Source organism: Mobula hypostoma, chromosome 1 (assembly GCF_963921235.1).
Source record: "Mobula hypostoma chromosome 1, sMobHyp1.1, whole genome shotgun sequence".
Lineage (NCBI taxonomy): Eukaryota > Metazoa > Chordata > Chondrichthyes > Myliobatiformes > Myliobatidae > Mobula > Mobula hypostoma.
Window position 1 is genome coordinate 54,388,328 of NC_086097.1, and position 25,893 is coordinate 54,414,220.

Consider the following 25,893-nt stretch of genomic DNA (forward strand, 5'->3'; position numbering starts at 1 on the left):
TACAGGGGAAAAGATGCCACGTTGCCATAAAGCATTGACTTATAAATGAAACCAAAATAACTCGAAGACTTTCAGGATTAGCTGAGGGAAGAGGAGCTGAACCACAATGAATTACATTAGTAAATTCAGCTGTGGACTGGATTTCAAACTCTGATGATTTTTTTTGTGACAGCCCTATGTTATGCATATTAACAGTGCAAAAGAAATTTACTACTGTATAAGGAGTGTCATTTATTTATGGACTATTGTAACTTGAATTTAAGTAGAAGAGTCAAATAGAATAGATGGCCAAAATTTAAACTAAAATGGAAAATATCATAAATATTCAGAAATCAATCAGTAATTTGGACAAAGGTAGTTATTGGAAGGGTCTACCCTTTACTATTATGGAAATAGTAAAGGTGAAGAACAGAAGGTAAGATTAGAGATGAATTTTGTAGTGTTCTTAATATTGAAGAAGATCCCAAGGAAAGTCGCTCAAAAAGATGAGATACTACAAGAGTTGATCAAATACATATTTAAGCGTATAAGGAGTCTAAAGAAAGGCTTTGGGGGGTAATTCCAGGCAATGTACCTTGGCTATTCTCTCAGCTGAACAATCAATGAAGCAGGATTGCACAGAAAGCAGTTTTATACAACAACATACTGAGACATTTGTGAGGGTCCTCTGTTTAAATCCTCATCGAAATGCGATCACCTGTGAACATGGGTGTATTCTGCTGAATCTCTTTTAACAGAAGGATAGATCTGAAATATTGACTCAGTTTTTCAGTCTCTTTCTGCAGATGGTGTGAAACTTGTTGACTATTTTCAGCCCGTTCCGCTTTTAATTACATCAATTTGATACATCTACGTTTGTATTAATCAAGATGCAATGTCTAAATTCTTGATCGTTTATTCTGGGATCTAAGGATACTAACAGCTGAGCCTGAGATTTACCAGCCCAAACCGTCCACCAGGAAATAATTAAATTATAACTGGAAATACTGACTGCTTTGAAGTGCTGCTAATATTGAAACCGAGGGGAAAGAATGCGCCCGAATGTTTGTGGCGCTGCACTTGCCGTAGTTGTTGCTAACATCCGGCGGTTGCTGGGAGGCCAATGGCTGCAGTGTTTCTGGTGATGTTATACGAGTACTCGCCGCTTTTCTACATAACGCTCATCTTCGTCTGTTTTTTTGTAACGACAGCTGTGATATTTGGATGGTAAGTGTCGGAGTAAGAGACGTCGAATAAAAAAAAATACGTCGGTCCCAGAGCGCTCATTAATCATGGCAAATATGTGACATTATTCCTAAACCAGGTTTGTTTGGGATATTCCTGTGATAATCCGTAATTCAGAGGAGACAGAGTCCGGGCCTGGGGTGCAGAGGAAGCGCATGGTGCAAGTGAAAAACCCCTTCGCCTTGGAAATTATAAATTCCCTTACAGCGTCTGTTACAGGTAACATAACATTTCGAGATTATAAATGAAATGGTTCAAGTCGTAGTAACGCTACAATGAATGCAAGGTGCTCCTAATGTTAAAAAAATTAAAGTTAAAAAGGTAAGAAAACAGTCAACCATAAAGATGTGATAACAGAAAAGGTAATCCAAAACACTATCAAGCATTTAATAAAAAAGGGTCTGCATAGAAGAGCAGGGTTAGGGTTGTAGTCTAAACATTTAAGTATAAATCCGGATAAAGCTTGCAATTTTCTTCAACCAAGTGAACGTCGTTCATAATAGTTGGGTATTGAGGCAGTCAGTTGTAGTTTGTTCAAAACAAAATTGCGTTCGTGACTGCTTAATGTAGTTAGTTATTGAAAGGTTGCATTTGATTTTGTTATTACCTGATCTGTTTCTTAATTTTTCTTCCAAGATCAAATCTGTGGTGTGTGCTGTTTGTTTTCAGATCCCATGCCTTGGTCTACTTGGGGCATAATGTGTTTTAAATGAAATGTAATGCATATTACATAAGTGATCTGGTACATTAGGTTCAAAATAATGTTAAAGTTGAAATTATTGTCATATACACAAGTACGTGTATGCAATGTACAAGTACATGTAGTACAATGAAAAACTTATTTGCCACTGCATCACAGGGACATAGCTTCATTTAAGTTGTGTTCATAAGAAAAATATAAGTGTAAAATTTAAGTATAATTTATTTAAAAAATAACAATTGGAACATATAGATCAATTTTGGTGCCAAGAGTGCAAAGTCATCAATAATATACTTGTGCAATTACCAATCCTAAATCACACTGTAAACATGTAGATATTGCTTTTGCAAAAAGTCTTTTATTTGCCTTTTTTAAAAAGCTTTAAATTTTATTTTAAATAAGTGTGAAAGTTAAAACCAAACTTTAATCATCATTAATGATGTGTTACATCAATAAATTGATGTAACTTTTTTAAACAGACTTTTTAAAATCAGTTCCAAGGTAGGGCACAGACAGATCTGGTGATATTTATTGATGATTATAGCTGGATTATGTATTTTTATAATTGAATCCTATACTATGGTTGTGTTTTCAAGAAATTATTTACCATGATTGTTTTGGTATTTTCTGACTTCTGGTATGTTGGTTTTATGCTTGGAAAACTGTTTAATAGTTCCTGCCAATTCTGTAGCTCAGCTGGGAAACTTAATGTCAGACTTAAACTAAGTAGACTGGAGTGACAAAAAGGCAAGATTTTGCTTTCCTGCTTTTGATAAGTGTTGACTTCACGGAGTGAGTTTACCTACAAAACTGTCCTCTTGGCTAATTGTGGTGTGAGGTTGAAATGATGGACCCATTCATCCTGCAAGCTTAAATTCTGGAGAAGTATATAGTTTCGTTGTCACACGCCAGTTTCTCTGCAAGCCCTAATTTTTCTCAAACCATCATCATTCAAGTGGAAAAAGAGCGAAGGGTCTTAATTAACAACTGCGGGATATCACTTCTAGTTGAGTGTATGAACCAGCTCCCGTACTATGCCTTAGTGCAGTTGATGTTTTAGTGGTCATCATCCTTCTCTATTTGTGCATTTCTGTACTTGCATACATAGTATTCTCTCTTTTGTGTAAGCTTTGCCAGTGGCACTTCAGCATTCCTCAAGTGGTCCTAAAACATCTTCTGGAGTAATTATCCTCGAAACATATGGCGATTCTTGATCTAGCTAGTAGAACACACTTCTAGTGAGATGTTAGCTTTGATCAGTAACGTGTCGCCGACTATTTATTTAATCATTTTGAGTCGTCATAAATTTTGCTGGAAACCTCCTGTAGCTTATGTAGGTCCTCTCTCTAATCATTATTCAGCTTGTTGGTGTCCTAATTGCAGAGCAGTTATCTTCATACCTCTATCTTTCACCTTGTGCTTCACCTCTGATGACCAATAAAGGTGCGTCTGCTACTATCTTTCCTGGTTTGTATAGAGTGAAATCATTACACTGCGGATATGAGCAAGTTGCAGTCGTACTGTGCTCAGTATTTTGCTCAAGGTGACCTTGACCTCTTTCTGCTGGTGCTTTTGCTACTGTTGAAGTGGCTGTGATTTTATTTTCTGCATCTATAGGATTGTTAATGGCTCTAAGTTGGCAAATTTTGTTCTGCTGTGGTGATTTGCTTTGGGTATTGGCTTGCTGTCTAGTACTAGATGCATCTCTTTATCAAATTTGTTTCTTTTTCCTCCTTGTTTCAAGTTTAATTATCATTCAACCATACATGAATATAGCCAAACATAACAGTGTTATTCCAGAGCCAAGGTGCAAAACACATTACACACAGCTCATGTGGCTTGTTTTCAGGAAAAAAAGCATACAGTTACAAAGAGAAAATAATAATACAGCCCAAGTCTCTGTGTGGCATGACAAGATTGATAGCAAGTTGTCCTAGTCCAGCCTGTTCCACCGAGTGAATACCGGAGGGCAGCACCACCTTGGCATCTCTGTCCTTAGGCGACTGCCACAGGCGACCCTATGGCCCTGGCCTACACCACAACCATCACAACTGAGGCAACACAGCTCCCCCACCGTTGGTCTCTCCAATGAACCACTGAACCAGACCCGCAATGTCCAACAGGATGTTGCGATCACAATAAAAACGCTCAAGACAATCACTTGCACCATGCTGTTTCTTGGCACAACAACGGTATGCAACAAGTCCAAGCAACAACACAACAACAATACCCAATAAGTCCAGCTCCATCACTATCAAGCAACTTGCTGACGGGATAGCCCTGCGGTACCTGACGTTTTTAGTATTCAGTAGTGACATGCGATCGTAAAAAAAGACTTGCAAGATGAACAAAAGCACCTTTGATTGGTGCCAGAGTGGCCGCTGTGTCCAAGCATGCCGCCATCTTACCGTATCGGTTTCAGTGAGATTACGGCCACTGGTGTAACAATCTGCTTGAGGAACTCAGTGGGTTGAGCAGCATCTGTTGGTGGGAGTTCAGAGGGAAAAGGAAAGACCAATATTTGGGGTCAAAACCCTGCATTGTAGAAGAACTCTCATCAAGTTTCACGTACCAACATGTTGAAGCAGACTTGATGGACCTGATGGCCTAATTCTGCTCCTATGTCTAATGGTCTAACATCTAATTCTGGAATCAAAAATAAGCATATTTCTGATAATCCTGGCATGTTTTATTTTGTCCCTGTCACCTGGGAGGTTTGCTTTTAATAAAGGCGTAATCTTATTTGTTATTGAAGCTTTCCTGTCCCAACAATGGAGATCATTGAATTGCTATGGTTAATAAACAAAAGACAATCTGCAGATGCTGGAAATCCGAGCAACACACACAAGATGCTGGAGGAATTCAGCAGGCTGGGCAGCGTCTAGGAAAAGAGTACAGTCGATGTTTTGGGCCGAAAGGCGGGATCTCGCAGTGGCCACCCATTTTAATTCCACTTCCCATTCCCATTCCGATATGTCCATCCATGGTCGCCTTCACTGTTGTGACGAGGTCACACTTTCGTTGGAGGAACGACAGTTTGTATTCCGTTTGGGTAGTCTCTGACCTGATGGCATGAACATCAATTTCTGAAACTTCTGGTGATGCCACCCTGCCCCCCCCCCCCATTCCCTATCCCCTTTTTGCTTTCTTCCATGGCCTTCTGTGTCTTTCACCAATCAACTTCCCAGCTCTTTACTTCATTCTTTCCCCCTCCAGGTTTCTCCAATCACCTTGGGTTTCTCTCTCCCCTCCTCCACCTTTTAAAATCTACTCCTCAGCTTTTTTCTTCAGTCCTGCCGCACAGTTTCGGCCCAAAACTTTGACTGTACTCCTTTCATAAATGCTGCCTGGCCTGCTGAGTTCCTCCAACATTTTGTGTGTGTTGCTATGGTTAATATGTGGGTAGTACCCATTTCTGCTGTACCTCTTGGACTACTTTGCAAACTTTTTCTGCAACTGACTATGTATTTTAAAAGGAAGTGGATTGTTGGTTTTACTTAGGTGATTTAAGATATTCAAAATTACAATGCAAGATATGTGAAATGCATCGTTGTAGAATATGTCCAGCAGGTCATACTGTGCTAGTAGAGAGATTTTTGAAAAAACAGCCCGTATTGATGATGGATGACCTTCAGCTGATCTGCCCTGTTGCATTTTTTTAATGTTATGTGAAGTTGTTGAATTTGGTTATTGAAATCCGCCATCTGGGTGCATTTTAAGCCTTCCAGACACTTGAATTTCCTATTCTATGCCTGATTTATCTATGCATTTTGCCCTCTTCACGTGGTTTCATTGTTCAAACTCTGAGCATAATTGTAACAATTGCACTTTGTAACTTGAAATTTTTAGCTTTTAAATTGATCTTGTACGGTTGTCAAGCTTGGAAATTGGCTGCTAGTTAGTTTTTATTGTTGCCCAGATATCATCATTCTTGGTAGGGGAATCCCTGAATGTTTCAAATCCATCAGCAGGTGAACAGATCTAACAGGGCAATACAGTTATTTAATTCTGCAAATTTAATCCTGGTCTGACAGATAGATCAGTGAAGGACCATATTGGTGTCCCAGTCATATCAGTATCTGGGAGTACAATTTTCAGGAAGGAAGACTGTATTGCAGTTAGACAGTACTCCTACCTTGTAGCAGGGTTCTAAAATTTCTTCCACAGTGATAGTCAAATGAGTGATCAATTCCTTTGAAACTCAGACCCAATTATTACACTGGTAAAAACACAAATTATAGTTTCATTCACAAGGCTGAGCAGTTGTGAGCATCACCAACAAATTAGACCTGTATGTACCAGCATTATTTGTGGCAATACAATTATTTTGTCCTTAGTGTCCTACACAGCAGACACTGTATTGTCCAACAAGCACGTTCCTTCATATATAATGGTAGGAGAACCTATATCACAATATAAATTTGTTCAGAAGGGAGGGGAGATTTTTCTCTTGCTGACATGGGAAAAAAAAAGGCATATATTCTCTGCAGCCCATTCTCACCACCTGCTTTTATGTAATAGAAGCTATTGTACAAGTTTTTCAACTTCTCATTACAAACTTAGTTTGTAGCAAAATTGTTTGATCCTTTGCACACGAGGTGGCTTCTCTGTAGGGTGCTTAAACCACATGCAGAGAAGCTTACTGAAGTCTAATATTGGTTTAATTTTTTTCTCTTGCATGCACTTTTGCTTCTAGCACATCCTGACATGTTATTTGTACGATTTCACACTTTGCATAAACTTGTCCCAATTATCAGCTTATTCTTACAGCAACCATGGCCTGAAACAATTAGAGACATTCCCTCTGTCCTCTATACCCCTCCCCTATCTTTGCAACTTAATTTTTTTAATCTTTTATTTCTCCCTCCGCCTGACAAAGGGCTTCAACCTGGAAGATTATCCCTACTTCTCTGTCCATGTACCATTGCAAGAAAAAGTTTGTGAACCCTTTGCAGTTACCTACTTTTCTGCATTAATTACTCAAAATGTGGTCTGATCTTCATCTAAGTCACAATAATAGACAAACACAATCTGCCTAAACTAATAACACATAAACAATTGTACTTCTCGTCCATACTGAACCTACAGTTCAGAGGAATAAGGTGTGCTCTCATTGCAGCTAAATTATTTGGGGGATTTGATAAGGTAGATATTGTGTTGTTTTCTCTGCTAGTTGAGTGTTATAAGATTACACATAGTTTGTCTTTAGTTTTCAGTCACACTCTTTCTGCACTTATTGTTTTTTCTTGAAAAGAAACTTGTCAATGAGCTTACTTATCTTTAACCTAACTGTATACTTCTGGATTTAGATTTGTGTTTACTGGTAATTGTATTCTCTGAATCTTATTTTTTAACTTTTGTGTCTATGTTTGTTTGCTGTATGTATGTTTAACAAAACTATTTCATTTATTGATTTTCATCTTCCCTGGTATTTTTAGTTTAGGTATTTGCTAATATAAAATGTAAGTTTATTAAATCATATCTTTTCATTTTAAACTCATTCATATTTGAGCAGAAATGTACTTTAATGTAAGATCTTTTGAGATTGTTTTATTTGAACTTTTGGCTCAAAAGAGTTTGCTTGCTTTTTCACTGAATCTGGATTAAACCACTTTTGTTTTATCCCTTCTTCGGAGTTGTTTTTTTTGTGATCTCTGGATATTGGAATGGTTTCCCTACATCTATTTTGTACTTGTCTATTTGCTTAATTTTACTTGAAAACAACTTTTTTTTACATTGATGTTTTTGATTATTTTAAAACTTAGTGCATTTGATACCTGTCACAGGTGTTTCTTGTATTTCATGTTAATTTTGATCATTTCTTCCTCCCATTTCTGTCCTCTAACTTCAGTACTTGCCTTATTTAATCTTCTTGCTTCATTAAAACTATAGAAGCGTCATACTTGTGATTGTATTGTAACTTTGATATGTTGCATTTTCCTGTGATTTAACTTCTTTTAAAGAATCAGTATTTATGCAATGACTTTGTTTCCAGCTTTGAACTTTGGTTTTATTTTAAATACAGAAATATCTGCTTTGCCTTGCAGGTGGAATAACCTTCAAATCAAACTGCATAGAGAAATGTACTTTGACCATCTATTGGGGATGCAGTGTTCATAAACTCCATGAAGGATTACAAAAACACATTTACTGCTTTAGAATAAGGCTGCCACAGAAACTAGAGGAAGCAATAGACAAAGAATATCTCTATCGAGAGGAATTTCTGTATCTTTTTTCATTTCTGATGACCAGGTCAAATGTTTCATTGTATAGCTATTCGAAGTTTTGAATTATAGCAACTTATTTCAGATGACATAGAATAACCTGTTGAGTTAACAGTCTAATGATAGCAGAATAGATCAATTTGAAAAAGGTACATTGAATTAAGGTATTTTCTAACTTTGTTTGTTATTGGTTTGATTTGAGTAAAAATCAAAGCTGTTAAAAGGAATAATTTCTGGCACATTTATATATAGGGTTCATAGTCTCCTTCAGACTTTAACAGTAGCTTTCTGCTCTGGTACACTGAAAACTTGATATAATCCCAGATATTCATCATCAATGAAATCTAATAATTCCATGAACCATTAATGATAGTGACCAAAGGGCATTTTTTAAGAAGAAAAATAAGGATTTCATATATTGCATTAGAGATAATTTTCATGGGGGGGGCACGCGGGTGTGGAGAATGTATCTATCAGTCGTGCTTTGTTGCGTTTCTGTAGAAGAGTTAGTAAAATTAACAAATTACTATTAGTTTATGATAACTGAGCTGAGAATATTTTGTAACTTCCTTCAGGAAGTTCTAGGAACCAACAACTAATAACTTAGACTTTTAATTAGGGAGGTAGCATTTTCTTTGTAGATGCAAAACTATTATTTTAGGCTATTATTTTCTTTAACACATAGGCTTAGTATTGAGAAAGAAAGTGATGACGAAATATTCCCTCGGCTTCCTGAATATTTAGCAATTAAAGACTTCGGGGATCTTCCGCGAGCGCGATATCCAATAGTGGCATTGCTAACATTAACAGAAGAAGAAAATTGGGATATTTATGAAATTGTAAGTAGATCTCTTTAAAAGATTGTACATATAAAGCAGAAAAGTAACATTTTGAATTATGCTAGCTGAAAGGTAATTTTATTTTCCATTCATTTCCACTAACATGCCTAATCTGCTGATTAACAAAATATACAACGATTGGCAACAGCTGTGGAGGAAGGAATAGAGAGAATAATAACATTTTAGAACAATTTGAAACGTTAATTCTGTTTCTTTCTGTCTTTAAAGATCTCTTTCACCTACTTACTATTAATGCTTTCTGTTACTCCAAGAGATGGATGTGAAAAGCATGATCCCAGATATATTTCCAAACTATTCAGTTAAAGGAAAGAAAAGATCACAGTCTGAGGCAGCAGATTTCAAATTTGCATGTTTTTCAGTGAACAGTAGGTAACTTGTTTCGTGAGACGGAGACATGGATCCAGAAAAAAGCGAGAAGTGTCAGAAATGGACCAAGTGAACTTGAGAGTAGACTGGAATTGGCTATGTGGAACCGTCCTCGCTCCAAGCTTTTTCTGTTACTGCTCCTCAACTCTTTTACATCTGTGACACTTTTAGTGTTGCTACCTGCACCGATGCAGAGCTTGGAAATTGCTACTAATTTCCATCCTACTTTCAAATTCACTTTGACCATTTCTGAATCTCCCCTCTCTTAGTTAGGAACCATGTGATTGCCCATGACACCTTTCATTTGTCAGAAGTGAGGGGAAACAAAAGAAAACTTGTTCAGGGTGAGAATGAATTCAGCCTGGTGAATGAGATTGTTGGTGGAGGGGAACTAGTTAGATATTTGTTGCAGAAGGAAGAGGAGGGCTTTAAGACCTTCATGGGGAACGGAGGTATATAAAACTAGACATTGCAGTGGAGATGAGTAGTGGGGGCTTGGGAATCAGATGTTGTCAATATGGTGGTTCCACTAATTCACAATTCTAAAATATTTTGCTCTTCGGCTAAATTTTAAAGCATGGTCCCAAATATATTTTCAAGTGATTCAGCTAAAAGAAGCAAAATGTCACAGTCTGAGGTGGCAGTTTGCAGACTTGCATGATATTCAAAACGAGGTAGTAGGTAGCTTTTTATCCTCTATTCTCATCAGTCATAGACCAATCAGTTCTGCTCTCCTAAAATCAAGCTAAAAGAAGGAACATTAAGAATTTTTTTTTTTACTTTATTTACTTTTCAAAGTAAAGTTTAAAAAATGTTTCAAGTATTATGTACCAATATTACATTTTCCAGACTTGGGATCGATAAAATTTGGCGAGGGGAAAAATGTTATATTAATGCAAGACCATATTTAACAAGTAATTTTTTTTGCTATTTCTAAGCAGAATTATTGATTGTTTATGATTCATGTATCACTAGATTTCAATGGTAACCGTAATCCATGTTCCCGATGAGAAGTACAAACTTGCCTGTCGTATTTTGTACCAGTATCTACTGACTGCTCAGGGTCATGTATATGACCTTAAGGTAAGATTTACTTTCCATTGTTTTGACTATTGGAGAATGATGCCTGCTAATTCATCTGTTGTAATTAATGCAACTGTAAAGGCCTAATAAAAAAGAGTAAACATTTGGATTGCATTCTCTACACACCCTGATAGAAAGAGATAATTTTATGTACAGTAAGTCACAATCAGAAGTAGAATTCCTTTCTTCCAAGATGTTCCCACTGAAACATAAGTGGATAAATTTGGTGTTGAGCTACTTGAATGATAGTGCAAAACAGTGAAGGAACCTTTTGGTTTGTAAATAATCAAGCAGACATAGTTAGTAAAATGGTTTAAAAGAGCTGGGGTTCTAAAAAAACTATTTATTTTATTCTGTTGCCCCAGACAAAATAAAGTAAACGTGCACTGATTAGAAGGTATGCTGGAAATCTCACTCCTTGCATTTAGAGCTACATGTAAAGAATCCCAATGGATAGTTCTAAAGATATTTTGGAAAAATATAAAATGATCATTGTTTTAAATGTTACAGAAAGGATCTTTGTACGTTTCTGCAAGTTGCAGTGATTTTAAGTGGTGCTTATCATTGTTGTAAAAGTTTGAAACTTGTTTTTGATCAAATAAAAATATGCACGCTGCAAATTACTGGAGTGGTTTTTGCCAGGTTGGGCACCAAAAGGTGAGTGATTTGTCTAGTATCTGACAAATTTCAACAGCTAAATAAAGTGTTTTTTTATTGCTGATGGGAAAACATTTAGCCACTAGAGAATTTAACAAATGAGAATGAACTAATGTCTGTATTGTAAAGAAGTTGTAATGTAGTCCTATTTTTGCAAAATTCCACTTTCATTTATGCACTTTTAAGTTTCCCATCATATTTTCCCTTTCCCTTCCCCAAATGACATGTAGTTAATTTTCCAGTTTTGTCCTTTTTTTCCATCAGAAAAATACTTGGATTTTAGTGAAGGGCACGCAGATTGTTGTCTTTACTTTAGAATATCAGACGTGAATCAGATAGACACCACTTTATATGCCTTTCACTTTTTGTAGTGTAATGCAACTGCTAACTTCATACTCGTCTTCCATCTGGACTTTTTTTTCCAAAACTGCAGGAAGAACTCGGCAAGTCAGACAGCATCTATGGAGAGGAATAAGTCATTTTTATATGCTGTCCTACCAATTTTGGGGTCCACTCTTTTTCATTTCTGCTGCTGTTTTTACTTACTTATTTTAATACTGATCTGTAGGTTTCTTCAAGAAGCCTAACATTTATTATAAGTAATGAATCATCAGCAAAATTAAGAAATGGAGCATTAAGCACAATAAATATCAATGCACTAGCTTGCTAACTTGACTTTTTCCAGACTTAGAGGTCTGAACAAGCTGGACGTCTTAATTTGTGAAGCATTTGCGCACCAGTGTTGGCCTGAACAGTGATTTAGACATTATACTGTATATCCTTTGGCCTTTCCCCCAGAAAACCAAAGTAGCCACAGCGATTTTGGTATTTGTTAAAAGTTTTTGAACTGTTTTAATCTGCCTCTTAATAGTCGGACAGGAAAAGGTAGATTTGGAAAAGAATGTAGTTAAGTTTAAATGTTAAAATCAAATAACTTGAGCAGTTGGCTTTATCAAGGTGATTAATCGGACTCTAATCAACTGGATCACCACATTATGCATGTGTGGTGCAGCCTAACCATCCCCAGTCCCCATCCCACTGCAACACACTGATACTTTACTGCAGGGCCCAATGGGAAGTTCAGCATCAGTGCAGGTAATTAATAAAGAACTACAGATGCTACAAATATGGAAAAAAAGACAGAAGATGCTGCAAACACGCAGCAGGTAAGGCAACATCTGTAGAAAGAGAAATCGTTAACATTTCCAGTGTGGGAGACTTCGTGGCAACTGGAAAAGAGAGAAAATAAAGTTGGGTTTCAGTAGTCGAGAAGGTGTAGAAGGAATGAATATAACTTAGGGAACATCTCTGGGTGAGTCCAAATAGTTTGAAATAGAGTGACATTTAGAATTGGAGTATACTACTTTGTTAGGAGCAAAACTGGGACATTATCAGCAGGGTGGATTATATTAATAGGATAACAAAAGCTGAGCAAAATGATGATTAGCCGAAATGACCAGTTCAGATACAGTGAGAATTTGTTACCCAAAATGGGTGAGATTAGAATGGAGCATGATGGCTGCAATGTGCCCAGACAGAAGATAAGGTATTGTTCCTTGAGCTTACCATGGTCCTAGGAGGCAGCATAGTAGTGTAGCAGCTAGCACAACACTTTACAGCACTAACAATCAGTTCAATTCCTTCCGCTGCCTGTAAGGAGTTAGTATGTTCTCCCTGTGATTGCATTGGTTTCCTCTTGGTGCTCTGGTTTCTCGTCACATTCAAAAGGCATACAGGTTCGGGGCAGTAAGTTGTGAGACCACTGGTGCCAGAAACATGCCAATACTTGTGGGCTGCCCCTAGCACATCCTCAGACTGTGGTCGTTGACACAAATGACACGTTTCACTGTATGTTTCGATGTACATGTGAGAGATACAGCTAATCTTAAAATATTAACATTGCAGGAAGCCACAGACTCAAGTTGGAATGAAGTTGGGAATTAGTGTCAGGCAATTGGAAGCTCAGTTACTCCTGCAAACTGAATAGAGATGCTTCACTAAGCAATCACACAATCTGCATTTGGTTCCTCCGAAGTAGGGGAGACCAGATTAGGAGTACTGAAAGCAGTAAGCTAGACTGGAAGAAGTCCAAGTGAATTACTCAAGGGCTTTTTGGGTCTTTGAGTGATGGGAGGGGAACAGATAAAAGGCTAACTTGCTCTGGTTCTGTTTCGATTAAAATTAATTGCTGGTTTGATTAAATTATTGAAAAAAATATCATCTGAAGTTTTAATTTTGTGGTATTTATTACCCAGAGACTTTTTGTATCTGCTGGTGATAGCAGCATGCCTGAGGAGATGCCTTCAGAAGCTGATGGTGTGGACAAAAAACTTCTCGAAAAATTTGGCACTGCAGGAGAGGAATTTGACTTGTGGAAAGAAAACAGCAAAGATTGTGTTGTGTGCCAGAATGCTCCTGTGAACTGGGTTTTGCTCCCATGCAGACATGCTTGTTTGTGTGACTGTTGTGTGACCTACTTCAATCAATGCCCGATGTGTAGAGAATTTGTTTGTGAATCTTTTGCACTTAAAAGTTCTGGAGTACGAACTGAGGAGAATATTGATGTTGTTGAAAATGAAGCTGATGATCCAATACTGGGAAATCCATTTGAGTGAATCATTCATAATGGTATAAATGCAAGGTTTAATTTTTCAAGGAAAAAAAAACAGATTTTGCTTTTATTGTACTGAAAGTTTATGTGCAATCTACAGAAGAAGCGATGAATGATTTAAGGCACACTGTAATGAAGTAACACAAGGTACTAAAATATTGTCTACACTCTGATGAATTTACAACATGTCAGCTTGTTTTCTTGCTTGGAGTTGGAGAAGAAAACTAAATCGTCTGGTATCCCAACAGTTAAAACTAATGTTGTTCCAAAACATGCACATACTGATTAATTCAAATAAGCCTAGAACTCTTAAATGCTGTTTTGCTCCAACTATATCAAGCTTTAACTGTGTCTAGGGTGCTTGCAAATTTCAGGTTTAATAAGTTAACTGTATACTCTGGACAGTTTGGGGGAATCAAAAAAGGGTTAATTTATGTCAAGACTGATGTCCAAGGTGAAGATAAAGCATTACAAGAGTACTCCAGTTTCTGTATTTCCTGATTATTTTATTCAGAGGAAGGAATTTAGAAGGAAGCACTCAACCTAAACCTAATTATGTTGTACAGTGTACATATGACCTTTCTACAAAGAAAATTCCTGTATTTTATGAACAATTATTACCAGTTAGGTTAATATTGTTTCTAAGGATGAAGGTTATTTGAAAATTGTTTTACAGTGAACAGTATGCGAAATAAAATATTGTATATTTATTTCAAAATCATGGATTTCTTGAACTAACATTTTTTTTTAAAAAAGATTCAAAGTAAATGGAAAAACAAAGTTCAAAATTGAAACACAGCATCACCAATAAAACACTGGCTGGTGGTGTCGTGGCATCCACACCAGACTTTGAGGCGAGCGGTCCCGGGTTTGAGTCTGGCCGACTCCTCGCATGATTTCCATCCGTGCGGGGTTGAGCATTGAGCCAGCAACTTGGCCTCGTAAAAAAAAATAAGGACAAAAACTAAAGAAATGACAAGGTTGCCTCCCGATGTGCCAAGAGGTGAGGAAAGGAACACCAATCAAACAAACATCAACTATAAAATCTCAAAGACCATTAAATTTTCTTCTACTTGTTGGAGGCACATACTCACCTGATTTTAATTGAAAGTGGGGATCTGTTGCCTGATATGGCCACGGATATGAAATACGGTACTCTTTGTTGTTAGTGTAATGCTATTACTGCACCAGCAACCATTCCATCACTGTCTATGAGGAGTTTGAGTGTTCTTCCCATGACTCTGTGAGTTTCCTCCGGATGCTCCAGTTTCTTCTGCCATCCCAAAGAGGTATGGGTTAGTAGCTTAATTGATCACATGCATACAATTGGGCAGGTTAGACTCTTTGGACCAAATGGTCCTGTTACTCTGCTGTGTCACTAAATAAATACACTTTTAAAGTTTTGGAGAAAGTATTTTTATTTTCTTCAGAAGCTGTTCAGCAGTATCTCAACTCCTTCAACAAAGCTATAAAATTCTGGGCAAGCCTCGATACTGGTGTGAAATGAATCCTCGTATAGTTACCAAAGGTTCATTTATTATCAATGTACACAACTCTGAAATTCTTCAGATAGCCATGAAACCAAGAAAGAAAAGCAAAGCAGCACAATCATCAACCCCACCCCTCCATCACCCCTGGCAACACAAAGAACAAAAACGGAACGGGTATATCGACCCCCAATTCTCCTCCCACACAAAAAAAAATGAGAAAGATTAGGCAAAAAACACAGGAACATAATAAATAACTACAAGACTGGGGGGAGGGGGAAAGTCTATAGTCCAAGTTCATATCCAAAACGCAGGAAACCTGAGTAACCTTCTCCAGGCACAGTGGCAGGCTCTCCCCTCGCTGGTAGCAGAGAGAGAAAAAGATTGACAGCCAATCACCATAACACCATTTTCTAATTAAATTTTATTAAGAAAGAACTGATTTTCCATTATATGATAAATGTATGAGCTGAATGTTTGCTTTAATCTTTAAGATTTGACTTTACCAGTCTGATATAAACTTGATTGTATTTACAGTATATAAATCCTATAGGTTTTCATGCAGGTTGATTAGAGAAAATGAACCTTTTGCACATTAGTTGCTTGACCATCTTTGAAAATGAATCTCAGGGTAGCAGATGGTGACATATACTGTATATACTTTGATAATAAAATTACTTTGAACAAACAATTCTGACTTCACCAACTTAATTTCTATAATTACAAGATTCTGCAGATGCTGGAAATCCAGAGTAACATACACATTCCAACGTTGTGTTGGAGGAACTCAGCATATCAGGCAGAATCTACAGAGAGGAATAAAAGGTTGATGTTTCAGGCTAAGACCTTTCACCAGAACCTGATGAAGGGTATCATTCTGAAACGTTCGATCTTTATTCCTCTCCATAGATTCTGGCTAACCTGCTGAGTTCTTCCAGCATTTTGTGCGTTTCTCTGGATTTTTATAAATCTGTTTGCTGTGCTGGATATATTGTACCACTATTTGAAGAGTATTCTTTTTCTTTATTTAAGGACAATATTTGAACTTAATGAAATCTCTGTTTGGTAATTCTGAATTTGGTTGATCAATCAAACTGGATAATCTGTGTTGGTTGCACTGTTTCCGTGTGATTTTTGCCACTGATTCCAAAGCATAAATTTCTGTGAAATTTTATAAACATGCATGAATCTTCCTTATCAAAACCCTTCTTTTAGATTTGTGTACATAATCTAGGTTGCTCCAGTGCAGCACTGAGTCTATGGCATAATCAGATCAATCTGAAGCTCTTTCTGCGCTCTGCTAGGTATACAAAAACATTTTGTCACTAGTGTTATGGTACTCTGAGAAATACTTCTCCTCAACAAATTCTAGTTGTGGAACTTGCTGTGAACAAATTCCTTGGCAGGGTTTTTGTGAAAGATACTATTACATTTCAAATTTGTTACATTCTTTCCTATATTAGACATTTCATGTTTGATCTGTTCAAGGCAATTTGTGTCTTACTAATGTTTAAGTTTTCCAACGAGGTGGTAAAAGTAATTGATGAAGGCAGAGCTGTGCATGGATTTCAGCAAGGTGTTTGATAAGGTCCCTCATGGGAGTCTAACCCAGAAGATTAAATGATGGAACCCACAGTGATTCGGAATTGGCATGCCCAAAGGAGATAGTCTCATCATCACTACCTTTACTCTGGCTAGAGTCTGTGGCTACTGGTGTTCCACAGGGATCTGGACTAGAATCATATGGAAATGTCCTGGATGGGTTGGTTAATAAGTTTGTAACAATACAAGGATTGGTGGTGTGGATAGTAGTAGAAGATTACTGTAGGATTCAGATCATTTGCAGATATGGATGGGAAAATGGCAGATGGTGTTCAATCCAGTCAAATGTTAGGTTTTGCACTTTGTAGATCAAATAAAAAAGAACCATTTAGCAAGACCCTTAACAGTACTGATGTACAGAAGGATCTTGAGGCCCAAATCTATAGCTCCTGGAAAATGGTTGCATAGGTTGATTGGGTGGTAAAGAAGATGTGTGATATGCTTGTCTTTATTAGTCAGAGGATTGAGTTCAAGAATCAAAAAAATTTGTTGCAGCTTTTTAAAACTCTAGTTCAGCCACATTTGGAATATTTAATTCAATTCTCATTGCTCTACTTTCAGAAGGATATTGAGGCTTTGGAGAGAGTGCTGGAGAAGTTTACCAGGACATTACTTGGATTAGAAGCACGTGCTGTAAGAGTGGCTAGACAAACTTGGGTTGTTTTATCTGCAGAGGCTGAGGGAAGATTTGATTGAGAGGTATAAATAGAATAGACAGCTGGTATCTTTTTCTCGGTATTGTTATTGTCTGATACCAGTGTGCAAGCATTTCAATGGAGAAGTGGCAAGCTTAGAGATGTGTGGGGCAAGTTTTGGTGTGCACGAGAGTGGTGGGTGCCTGGAATGTCCTGCCAGGGGTGATGATGGAGTCAGATACAGAGAGGTGTTCGAGAGGCTCTTGGGCACATGATAGATTATATAGACATTGTAGGCAGCAGGGATTAGTCTAGTTAGACATTTAATTAATAGTTGAATCAGTTTGGCACAACTACTGCTCTGTGTTCTAATATATGGGAATTGTTGCCGATATAATTCTGCCTTTTACTCTGATACATAAACAAAGACACAGTTAGCTGCATACTTGAGTGTGAAGAAAGTACTCCATGATTCATACAATCAATAACAAATTTTGTTCTTCCAGATTTCTCTACATTTGTACCAAGATATGTCAAAGAAATGCATTCTATTTCTGTGTTGATCTACAATAAATTTCACGATATATGCCAGTGATATTAAACCTGATTCTGATTCAATTACAAATAATTATTGCTATTTTTGGCCTCTCTTAAGTCTACACAATTACATCTGTGGTAACAATGCAGGACCAGAACTCCTAATGTGGTTTGTTTTCTTTTTCTGATTTTTCTTTCTATCCAACCCCCGCACCCCACACACCACCTAATGATGGCAAAGTGATAAATGAAAGATTTCCACTATCTCTGATGGTGACTGATATTTATGCTCAATGAGCGATATCGTCTGTCTGCTTACCTTTATTTGAATGTTCATTTTGTGCTATTCAGAATGCTGTACTTGAGAGTTTCCATTCAGCATTGATGAACTGTTTTAAGAGGTTAGTTCCCTGCTGAAGTTGACGATTGTATTTCGCCGTGGAATAATCCAGCTTGTAAGCTTGAGACTTCATGCAGTTTCATAGAATACAAGCATATTTGTTTTTTTTGGTTCAGGTTTAGATATAAATCAAACTGTAATTGCATTCCTAATGTATTTACAGTTCTGATACAGCATTGCAACCTGAAGCGTTGATCATCCCATTGCTTCCACAGATGCTGCTTGACCTTTTGAGTTCCTCTAGCAGTTTGTTTCACTCCAGATTTCAGCATCTGCACTACTTTGTCATGAAGGTAAGATTTTTCTTTTAACCACTGATCAGAAACTCCTCATAGTTGTCTTCAATAAACTAGAACAGTGGACAATGGACTATTCATGGTTGGTGCAAGGTTTCCTTCCATCTCAATTAGACCATCAGACCAATAGATATTGGATCAGTATTAGGCCATTTGGCCGCCCTCGAGTCTGCTCTGCCATTTCATCATGGCTGATCCAATTTTCTACTCAGCCCCAATCTACTGCCTTCTCCCTGTATTCCTTCATATCCTGACCAATAAGTATCAACCTGTGCCTTAAATATAAAGATTTGCCAAAGAATTTCACTGATTCACCACTCCCTGGCTAAAGAAATTACTCCTCATTTCCATTCTAAAAGGATGTCCCTCTATTCTGAGTTTGTGTCCTCTGGCCTTAGACTCTCCTACCATAGGAAACAGCCTCTCCACATCCACTCTATCAAGGCCTTTCACCATTTTATATGTTTCAATGAGGACATCCCTCATTCTTCCAAATTCGAGTGAATACAGGCCCACTGCCATCAAACACTCTTCTTATGACAAGACATTCAATCCAGGAATCATTTCCATGAACCCTCTCCCGTTTCAGCACTTCCTTTCAAAGATAAGGGGTACAAACTGCTCACGATTTTCCAAGTGAGGCCTCACCAGTGCTTTATAAAGTTTCAACATTACATCCTTGATTTTATATTCTAATCCTCTGGAAATGAATGCTAACATCACATTTGCCTTCCTCACCACAGACTCAACCTGCCAATTTAGGGAATCCTGCAAAAGGAGTCTCAAGAGCCTTTGTGCCTCAGTTTTTGTATTTTCTCTCCATTTAGAAAATAGTCAACCCTTTCATTTATTCTACCAAAGTGTATGATCATACACTTGCTGACACTGTATTCCATCTGCCATTTCTTTGCCCATTCTCCTAATCTGTCCAAGGCCTACCTGCCCCTCCACCTATCTTCATATCATCCGCAAACTTTGCAACAAAGCCATCAATTCTGTCATCCAAGTCACTGACATATAATGTAAAAAGAAGTGGTCCCTATACGGAACCCTGTAGAACACCACCAGTCACCAGCAGGCAACCAGAAATGGCTCCCTTTATTCCCACTCTTTGCCTCCTGCCAATCAGCCACTGTTTTATCCATGCTAGTATCTTCCTGTAATACCATGAGCTCTTAAGCAGCCTCATGTGTGACACCTTGTCAAAGGCCTTCTGAAAATCCAAGTGCCCTTTGTCTAAGCTGTTTGTTACTTCAAATAATTCCAACAGATTTGTCAGGCAAGATTTTCTCCTCTGGAAACCATGCTGACCATAGCCTATTTTATCATGTGCCTCCAAGTACCCTGAGACCTCATCCTTAATCGATTCAAAGATTTTCCCAATCACTGAAGTCAGATTAACTGGCCTACAGTTTCCTTTCTTCTGCCTCTATCATTTCTTGAAGAGTGGAGTGACATTTGCAATTTTTCAGTCATCCAGAACCATTCCAGAATCTATTGATTATTGAAAGATCATTAATAATGCCTCCAAAATCTCTTCACTCACCTCTTTCAGAAACCTGGGGTGTACACCATCTGATCAAGGTGACTTATCTACCTTCAGACCTTTCAGTTTCTCAAGAGCCTTCTCCATAGTAATGGTAACTTCACACACTTCCTGACACCTGGAACTTCTACCATACTGCTAGTGTCCTCCACAGTGAAGACTGGTGCAAAATACCTATTCAGTTTGTCGGCCTTTTCCTTCCCCCCCCCCCCATTACTCCCTCCCCAGCATCATCTTCCAGTGGTCCTACATCCACTCTTGCCTCTCTTTCACACTTTATGTACTTAAAGAAACTTTTGCTATCCTCTTTAATATCTTGGCTAGCTTATTTTCATATTCCATCTTTACCTCCTTAATGACTTATTTTAGTTGCCTTCTGTTGGTTTTTAAAAGCTTCTCACTCCTCTAACCCCACTAATTTTTGGTCTGTGATATGCCTTCTCTTTTGGCTTTTATGCTGGCTTTGCCTTCTCTTGTTAGCCATGGTTGTGTCATTTTGCCTTTAGAATACTCCTTCCTCTTTGGGATATATATATCCCGTGCCTTCCGAATTGCTTCCAGAAATTCCAGCCATTGCTGCTCTGCCATCATTCCTGTCAGTGTTCTTTTCCAATCGATTCTGGCCAACTCCTCTCATACTTCTGTAATTTGCCTTACTAATGCATCTCAATTTAGCTTCTGCTGAAATTTCAGGGTGAATTTGATCATATTATGATCTCTTACCCCAAAGGGTACCTTCACCTTAAGCTCGTTCATCAATTCCGGTTCATTGCACTACACCCAATCCAAATAGCTGATCCCCTAGTGCGCTCACCCACGAGCTGCTGTAAAAATCCATCTGCTAATCCCCCTTCTTGGAATACAGCGCCATACTGATTTTCAGCCAATGGAGCTGAGTAAAATACCCTCCTCTCAAATTTCCAATGTTCGGATTGGTTGCTGGTCAAAGCTCAATTTACACTGCCGTGACCTGCTGCTTCCTTCTGCTACTCGGGCAGTGGATCTGAGTGAAATTCCTCCTCTCAGACTTCCGATGATTTTCTTTGGGGGTGGGGAAGATATGGGTGCTGTTGACAAGGCCACCTTTCATTGATTTGTCTTGAACTGCACTGAAAGTGCTTGGTTCTGTGTTAACTTGCTGTAGTTCTTTTGATGAAGGAGCTCCCACAATTCAGTTGGAGAAAGAGATCCAGGATTTGCTTCCAGCGACGATGTAGGAACAGGTTTATGTTTCTGAGTCTTATTGTGTGTGTGTGTGTTTAAAACAGATAATCAGGTGGTGGCAGTGTTCTTATGCACATGGAGTTTTTGTCTTTAATGAAAGTTTGAGTGATGCTTTCAGAGTTGTCTATGTGAGGAACAGTGGTGCATTTTGTAAATAGTATCCACTGTAGCTTAGGTGGTAGATCAAATGCATGTATAAGGCCCTGGTTAAGATTTCTACTGCTATGCTGTGAGGTATTTTCATTTTAGCAGTTTTCTGTAAAAACAGTGTGCCCTGTTTGTAAGAATGTTTTGGCTTCAGCTAAAGATAAGTTGCCATTTTGTCTAACTTAGAAAGTTGTGTCAGCCAGTTGGGGTTGTCTTGGTACGTGTTGTAAATTTCTTCCCAGTGGGATGTGAGGGAAGATTTGAGAGAGCTGGGCAGTATCTGATTTTTGAAGGATAGTAGTCTGGTTTGGGGACATTAGGCAGGAGGGAAGATCCTCTCAGAGTGCCACTCGAAGGAGAAATCCCGTTGTAAGAAGTTCTTTGTGCAGACGAGTGGTTCCAAGGAGGAAGTGCCAATGCCCCCAAGTTAATCAGTTTGTTCAAAATGATCTTCAAAGGAAATTCGAACTGTGGTTGGTGTCCTCCACACAGAATGTGGGGTCAGTGCGTGAGTAATCAAAGTGAAGCACCCGACTACTTCAGAAATGAGCTCCAACATTTATGTGCACGTTTAGACTGGTTTAACTGTACTGGGCTCTTTTCTTCCCCTATTAATTGTTGGTTAAAGTTAAAATATCTGTGAATATACTTCCACTTTAATTTTATTCCAGTGTAAGGAATGTTATTTTCTGGCGAATGATAACTTTGCATGGGGCAGCATTTACACAACATTCACCACAATATTCATTCCCTCATCAGAACATTCCAATTTCCCTGTTTGGTTGAACCTGAATCATATTAACCCCAGATATATGGAAAATAAGTTGCTTATTGAAGGTGGCCTTCTCACTGTTACCCATGGAATGCCGAGTCATGTGTCTGTTAGCCAGAGCTGGCTAACGAGCCAAGTTTGTTATGAGCCATGGTGAGAGGGTTACAGATGTTCGAGGTGATGGATACCAGTGTACTGTTATCTTATCCTTTGATGTCAAGCTTGAGTGTTTTTGGAATGCACTCAAAAATTAATAACTTTGTTCAGAGGTGGGTGGGGTGGGAGGGAATGAATCTGTTGTTTTTATCCATGATTTGAAAATTGTTTGTGTGTTATGTTTATTACTGTGGTTTACAGCTTAATTAAGTGGGCTGTCCACCTGTTTGAGAATCTATTTGATTTTTATATCATTAAAATCATCAGGTGGGTCAAGTTGAAAACTATTACATTGTTTCAATAAATTGTATTGAAAGTGGAATTAAGTTTTCTTCTTGCTGTTTAATTCCTTATGTTTCCTTGTGCTCTTCTTTGGACTTCTATTTGCAAAAATTAATTTTTGGTGAATGTTTTTATTTGTTTCCCTCTACTATTTCAGTTTTCTCACCAGACTATAATCAATGATTTCTCAAAGTAAGCTATCATTCCTTAAGTATTAATATTTTGAGTGCTATTCATACCTCCGCCGCACTGCTCAGGTGTGTGGTGATTGGCCTATCAGAGTTCCCTTTGGGAACTAGTTGACTTGATCAGCATTTCTGATCTGGCTATTGTTCACAATTGCGATTAATAAAAAAAATTCTAATTTCTTTAATTCATTTTTGAATATCTCAAAAAACTACGTCTTAATATCAGTTTTGTTCTTCAGACAGATAAATAAAGAGATGACCTTCAGAATACAATCTAGTACTAAATATGATGTTCAATGTTCCATCTTCTTTAAATCTGTGAATCAAAACTCTCCTTAAAAGGGTTTTATAATGATATGTTCAGGTTCTTTGCCCTAACACAGGATTATTCCTTGTCTGCCAATAAATACTTTCTAAAGTTCTGAGCTCTGTTTAATCTAGACATTTTTTTTGGATTGTAATTGCATTCTAAAGAATTTGGTTGGCTGTTCTCAAAGCAAGATATTAAAGGACTGAACAACCTTAAAGGAAAAATACATTGTTCCAATATTTAATTTCAGCCAGAGCAGGTTAATCTTATCGGTTGGACAATCTTCAAATAATTTAATGGGGCACTTATAGTTTGATATGTAAAAATATCAATCATGAAAAGGACCCTTTATATAAAATGTTTTTTCAACTACAGATTTAAAATCCTGCAGGGGGCACTAAAAGCTTGAAGTTCTTGGTGAAGGGGAGCGATGCAAATTCATAACCTACCGTTTCCTGCCCTGTGTGGTTTTGATTCTGGATTCTGGCGTCCACTCCCTATACATGTTCTATTCCGCTTGCCCAGCGTTTTTTAATGTTACCTATTCTTTTAGTGACATACTACTTGTTGTCTTTCACATTCCAATTATGCCTCTGCTTCACTTTTGGCTCAAACACACTAATAGCCTAACATATTTTCAAACATCAATGTATGACAACATGCATTTCAAAACAATTTTAAGTTACTAGTACTTAATATAAATAAAAAGGGACCTAAGCATTGAAACTTACTGTAAAATTCTCTATTCTGACTATAATTGTAAAGGTAAATGGTATACATTTGAATTTCATATATACAGTAATGGTCTAACTGTATTCAGGTGGATAGTGGTCAAAATTTATTTTTTTTTGTAAAAGATTCCATGCGGTTCACTTGACTATCTAATATAACCCATTAATCTTTAACAAGTAAAGTGCTACATTAACTGTAAAACCACAGGATTATTATGCTCATTCACTTTAGTCTATTCATGGCTGAGATAAGTAGAGGATTTAGGGACAGCAAAGTGAATGAAAAAAAACAATATTGGCCATGGTAATCTTCAGTGGCACAGCAGATGAGAGGGGCTGCAAAGATGCCTTGACCTTCTGTTTAAGCTTTGAAAATATGAAAGCACCGGTAAGAATTCAGGGGGAATTTGAAGATGTTGCCAGCAGGATCTAGAAATTTTGTCATGAGGAAGGGCAAGCTCAATGTCATTTGAACAGAGGAGGCAGAGTATTTAATTCAAGATAAATAATGAAGAACCGGTCTGTTTGCCTTAGCAGTGAAGTCAATAAGCAGGGCATAAATTTAAGCCAAAATGTACAAGGAATAAAGAGAAGTTGTAGAATTTCCTCTTCCCCTCTCTTTCACCCCAGCCCATCAATGAGGAGATAGGAATTCTAAGCTTGGTTAAGGCAGATACTCAGCCCATAACTGGATGAAGATTGGATGTGTCTTTGCTAGAAATTGGGGTAAGATTTGTAATTCTTGATGATATCATCATTGAAATAAGCTTGCTTTTGCATTAAAGATTTCTACAGTTCTAAGATTACCCTTACTTCACATCAAGTAATTCAATTGCTTAATTAAATACAAACATGTTAATTCTGATTCCCATTCCTGTTCAGAAATGTCAGTCTATGGCCTTCTCTTGTGCCGAGTTGAGGACACCCTCGGTGGAGGAGCAACATCTTGTATTCCATCTGGGTAGCTTCCTATCTGATGGCATGAATATTGATTTCTCCTTCTGGTTAAAAAGAAAAATACCCTCCCTCCTTCTTCTATTCCCTCTGATCTCTTACCTCTTCTCCTATCATCCCCCCCCCCCGCCGCCCCCTGGTCCCAGCCTCCTTCCCTTTCTCCTATGGTCCACTCTCTTCTCCTGACAGATTCCTTCCTCTCCAGCCCTTTATTTTTTCAACCCAGCTGGCTTCACCTATCACCCTCTAGCTGCCCTATTTCCCCTCCCCCACCTTTTTATTCTGGCATCTTCCCACTTGCCTTCCAGCCCCGAAGAAGGGTCTTGGCCTGAAACGTCAACTGTTTCTTCATTTCCACAGGTGCTGCCTGACTTGTTGAGTTTCTCCAGGATTTGTGTGTGTTGCACCTAATTAATACTTTTGTGCTTGTTGACAAAACAGGTTTATGCAGAAAATAATTGGTAAATAGGTTAATTCGAAAGGATGGGATGCTACACTGAAACCTATAACCAAATTCTGCCGTTATTATTTACAAAAATGGTATTGATTAATGAAAAATGATTGTAAAAATTTAAAACCATGAAAGAAGAATGGACGCGAGAAAATCTGCAGATGCTGGAGATTCAAAGCAACACCCACAAAACGTTGGAAGAACTCTGCAGGTCAGGCAGCATCTATGGAAAAGAGTAAACAGTAGATGTTTGGGGTGGAGACCCTTCATCAGGGCGGAATGAGAAACTCTTCCCAAGAAGAATGGACAATGTTGCAGCTTTAATGCACTACATTTGAAGACTGTAACAAAAAAAAAGGATGTGTTGGTGCTGTTTTCTCAGCCTAATAAGCATCTGCAAACAGAGATGCATAACACATCCAGGCTGAGTTGCTTAATTGCATTGTGCTT

General features: G+C 37.9%; 1 protein-coding gene across 2 annotated transcripts; it reads left to right on the forward strand.

Annotated features, from left to right (window-relative positions):
* Window positions 1-1,090: 1,090 nt before the first annotated feature.
* cgrrf1 (cell growth regulator with ring finger domain 1) lies at window positions 1,091-14,446 on the forward strand. 2 transcript variants are annotated; one of them, XM_063066319.1, is made up of 6 exons: window positions 1,091-1,206; window positions 1,304-1,443; window positions 7,972-8,176; window positions 8,834-8,987; window positions 10,350-10,457; window positions 13,370-14,446. In XM_063066319.1, the coding sequence occupies exons 1-6, from the start codon at window positions 1,103-1,105 to the stop codon at window positions 13,727-13,729; spliced, it is 1,071 nt and encodes a 356-aa protein (XP_062922389.1). In that variant the 5' UTR covers window positions 1,091-1,102; the 3' UTR covers window positions 13,730-14,446. The 2 variants fall into 2 exon arrangements, with proteins under 2 accessions (XP_062922389.1, XP_062922457.1); XM_063066387.1 differs by having other exon boundaries at window positions 7,972-8,149; window positions 8,840-8,987.
* Window positions 14,447-25,893: the final 11,447 nt, after the last annotated feature.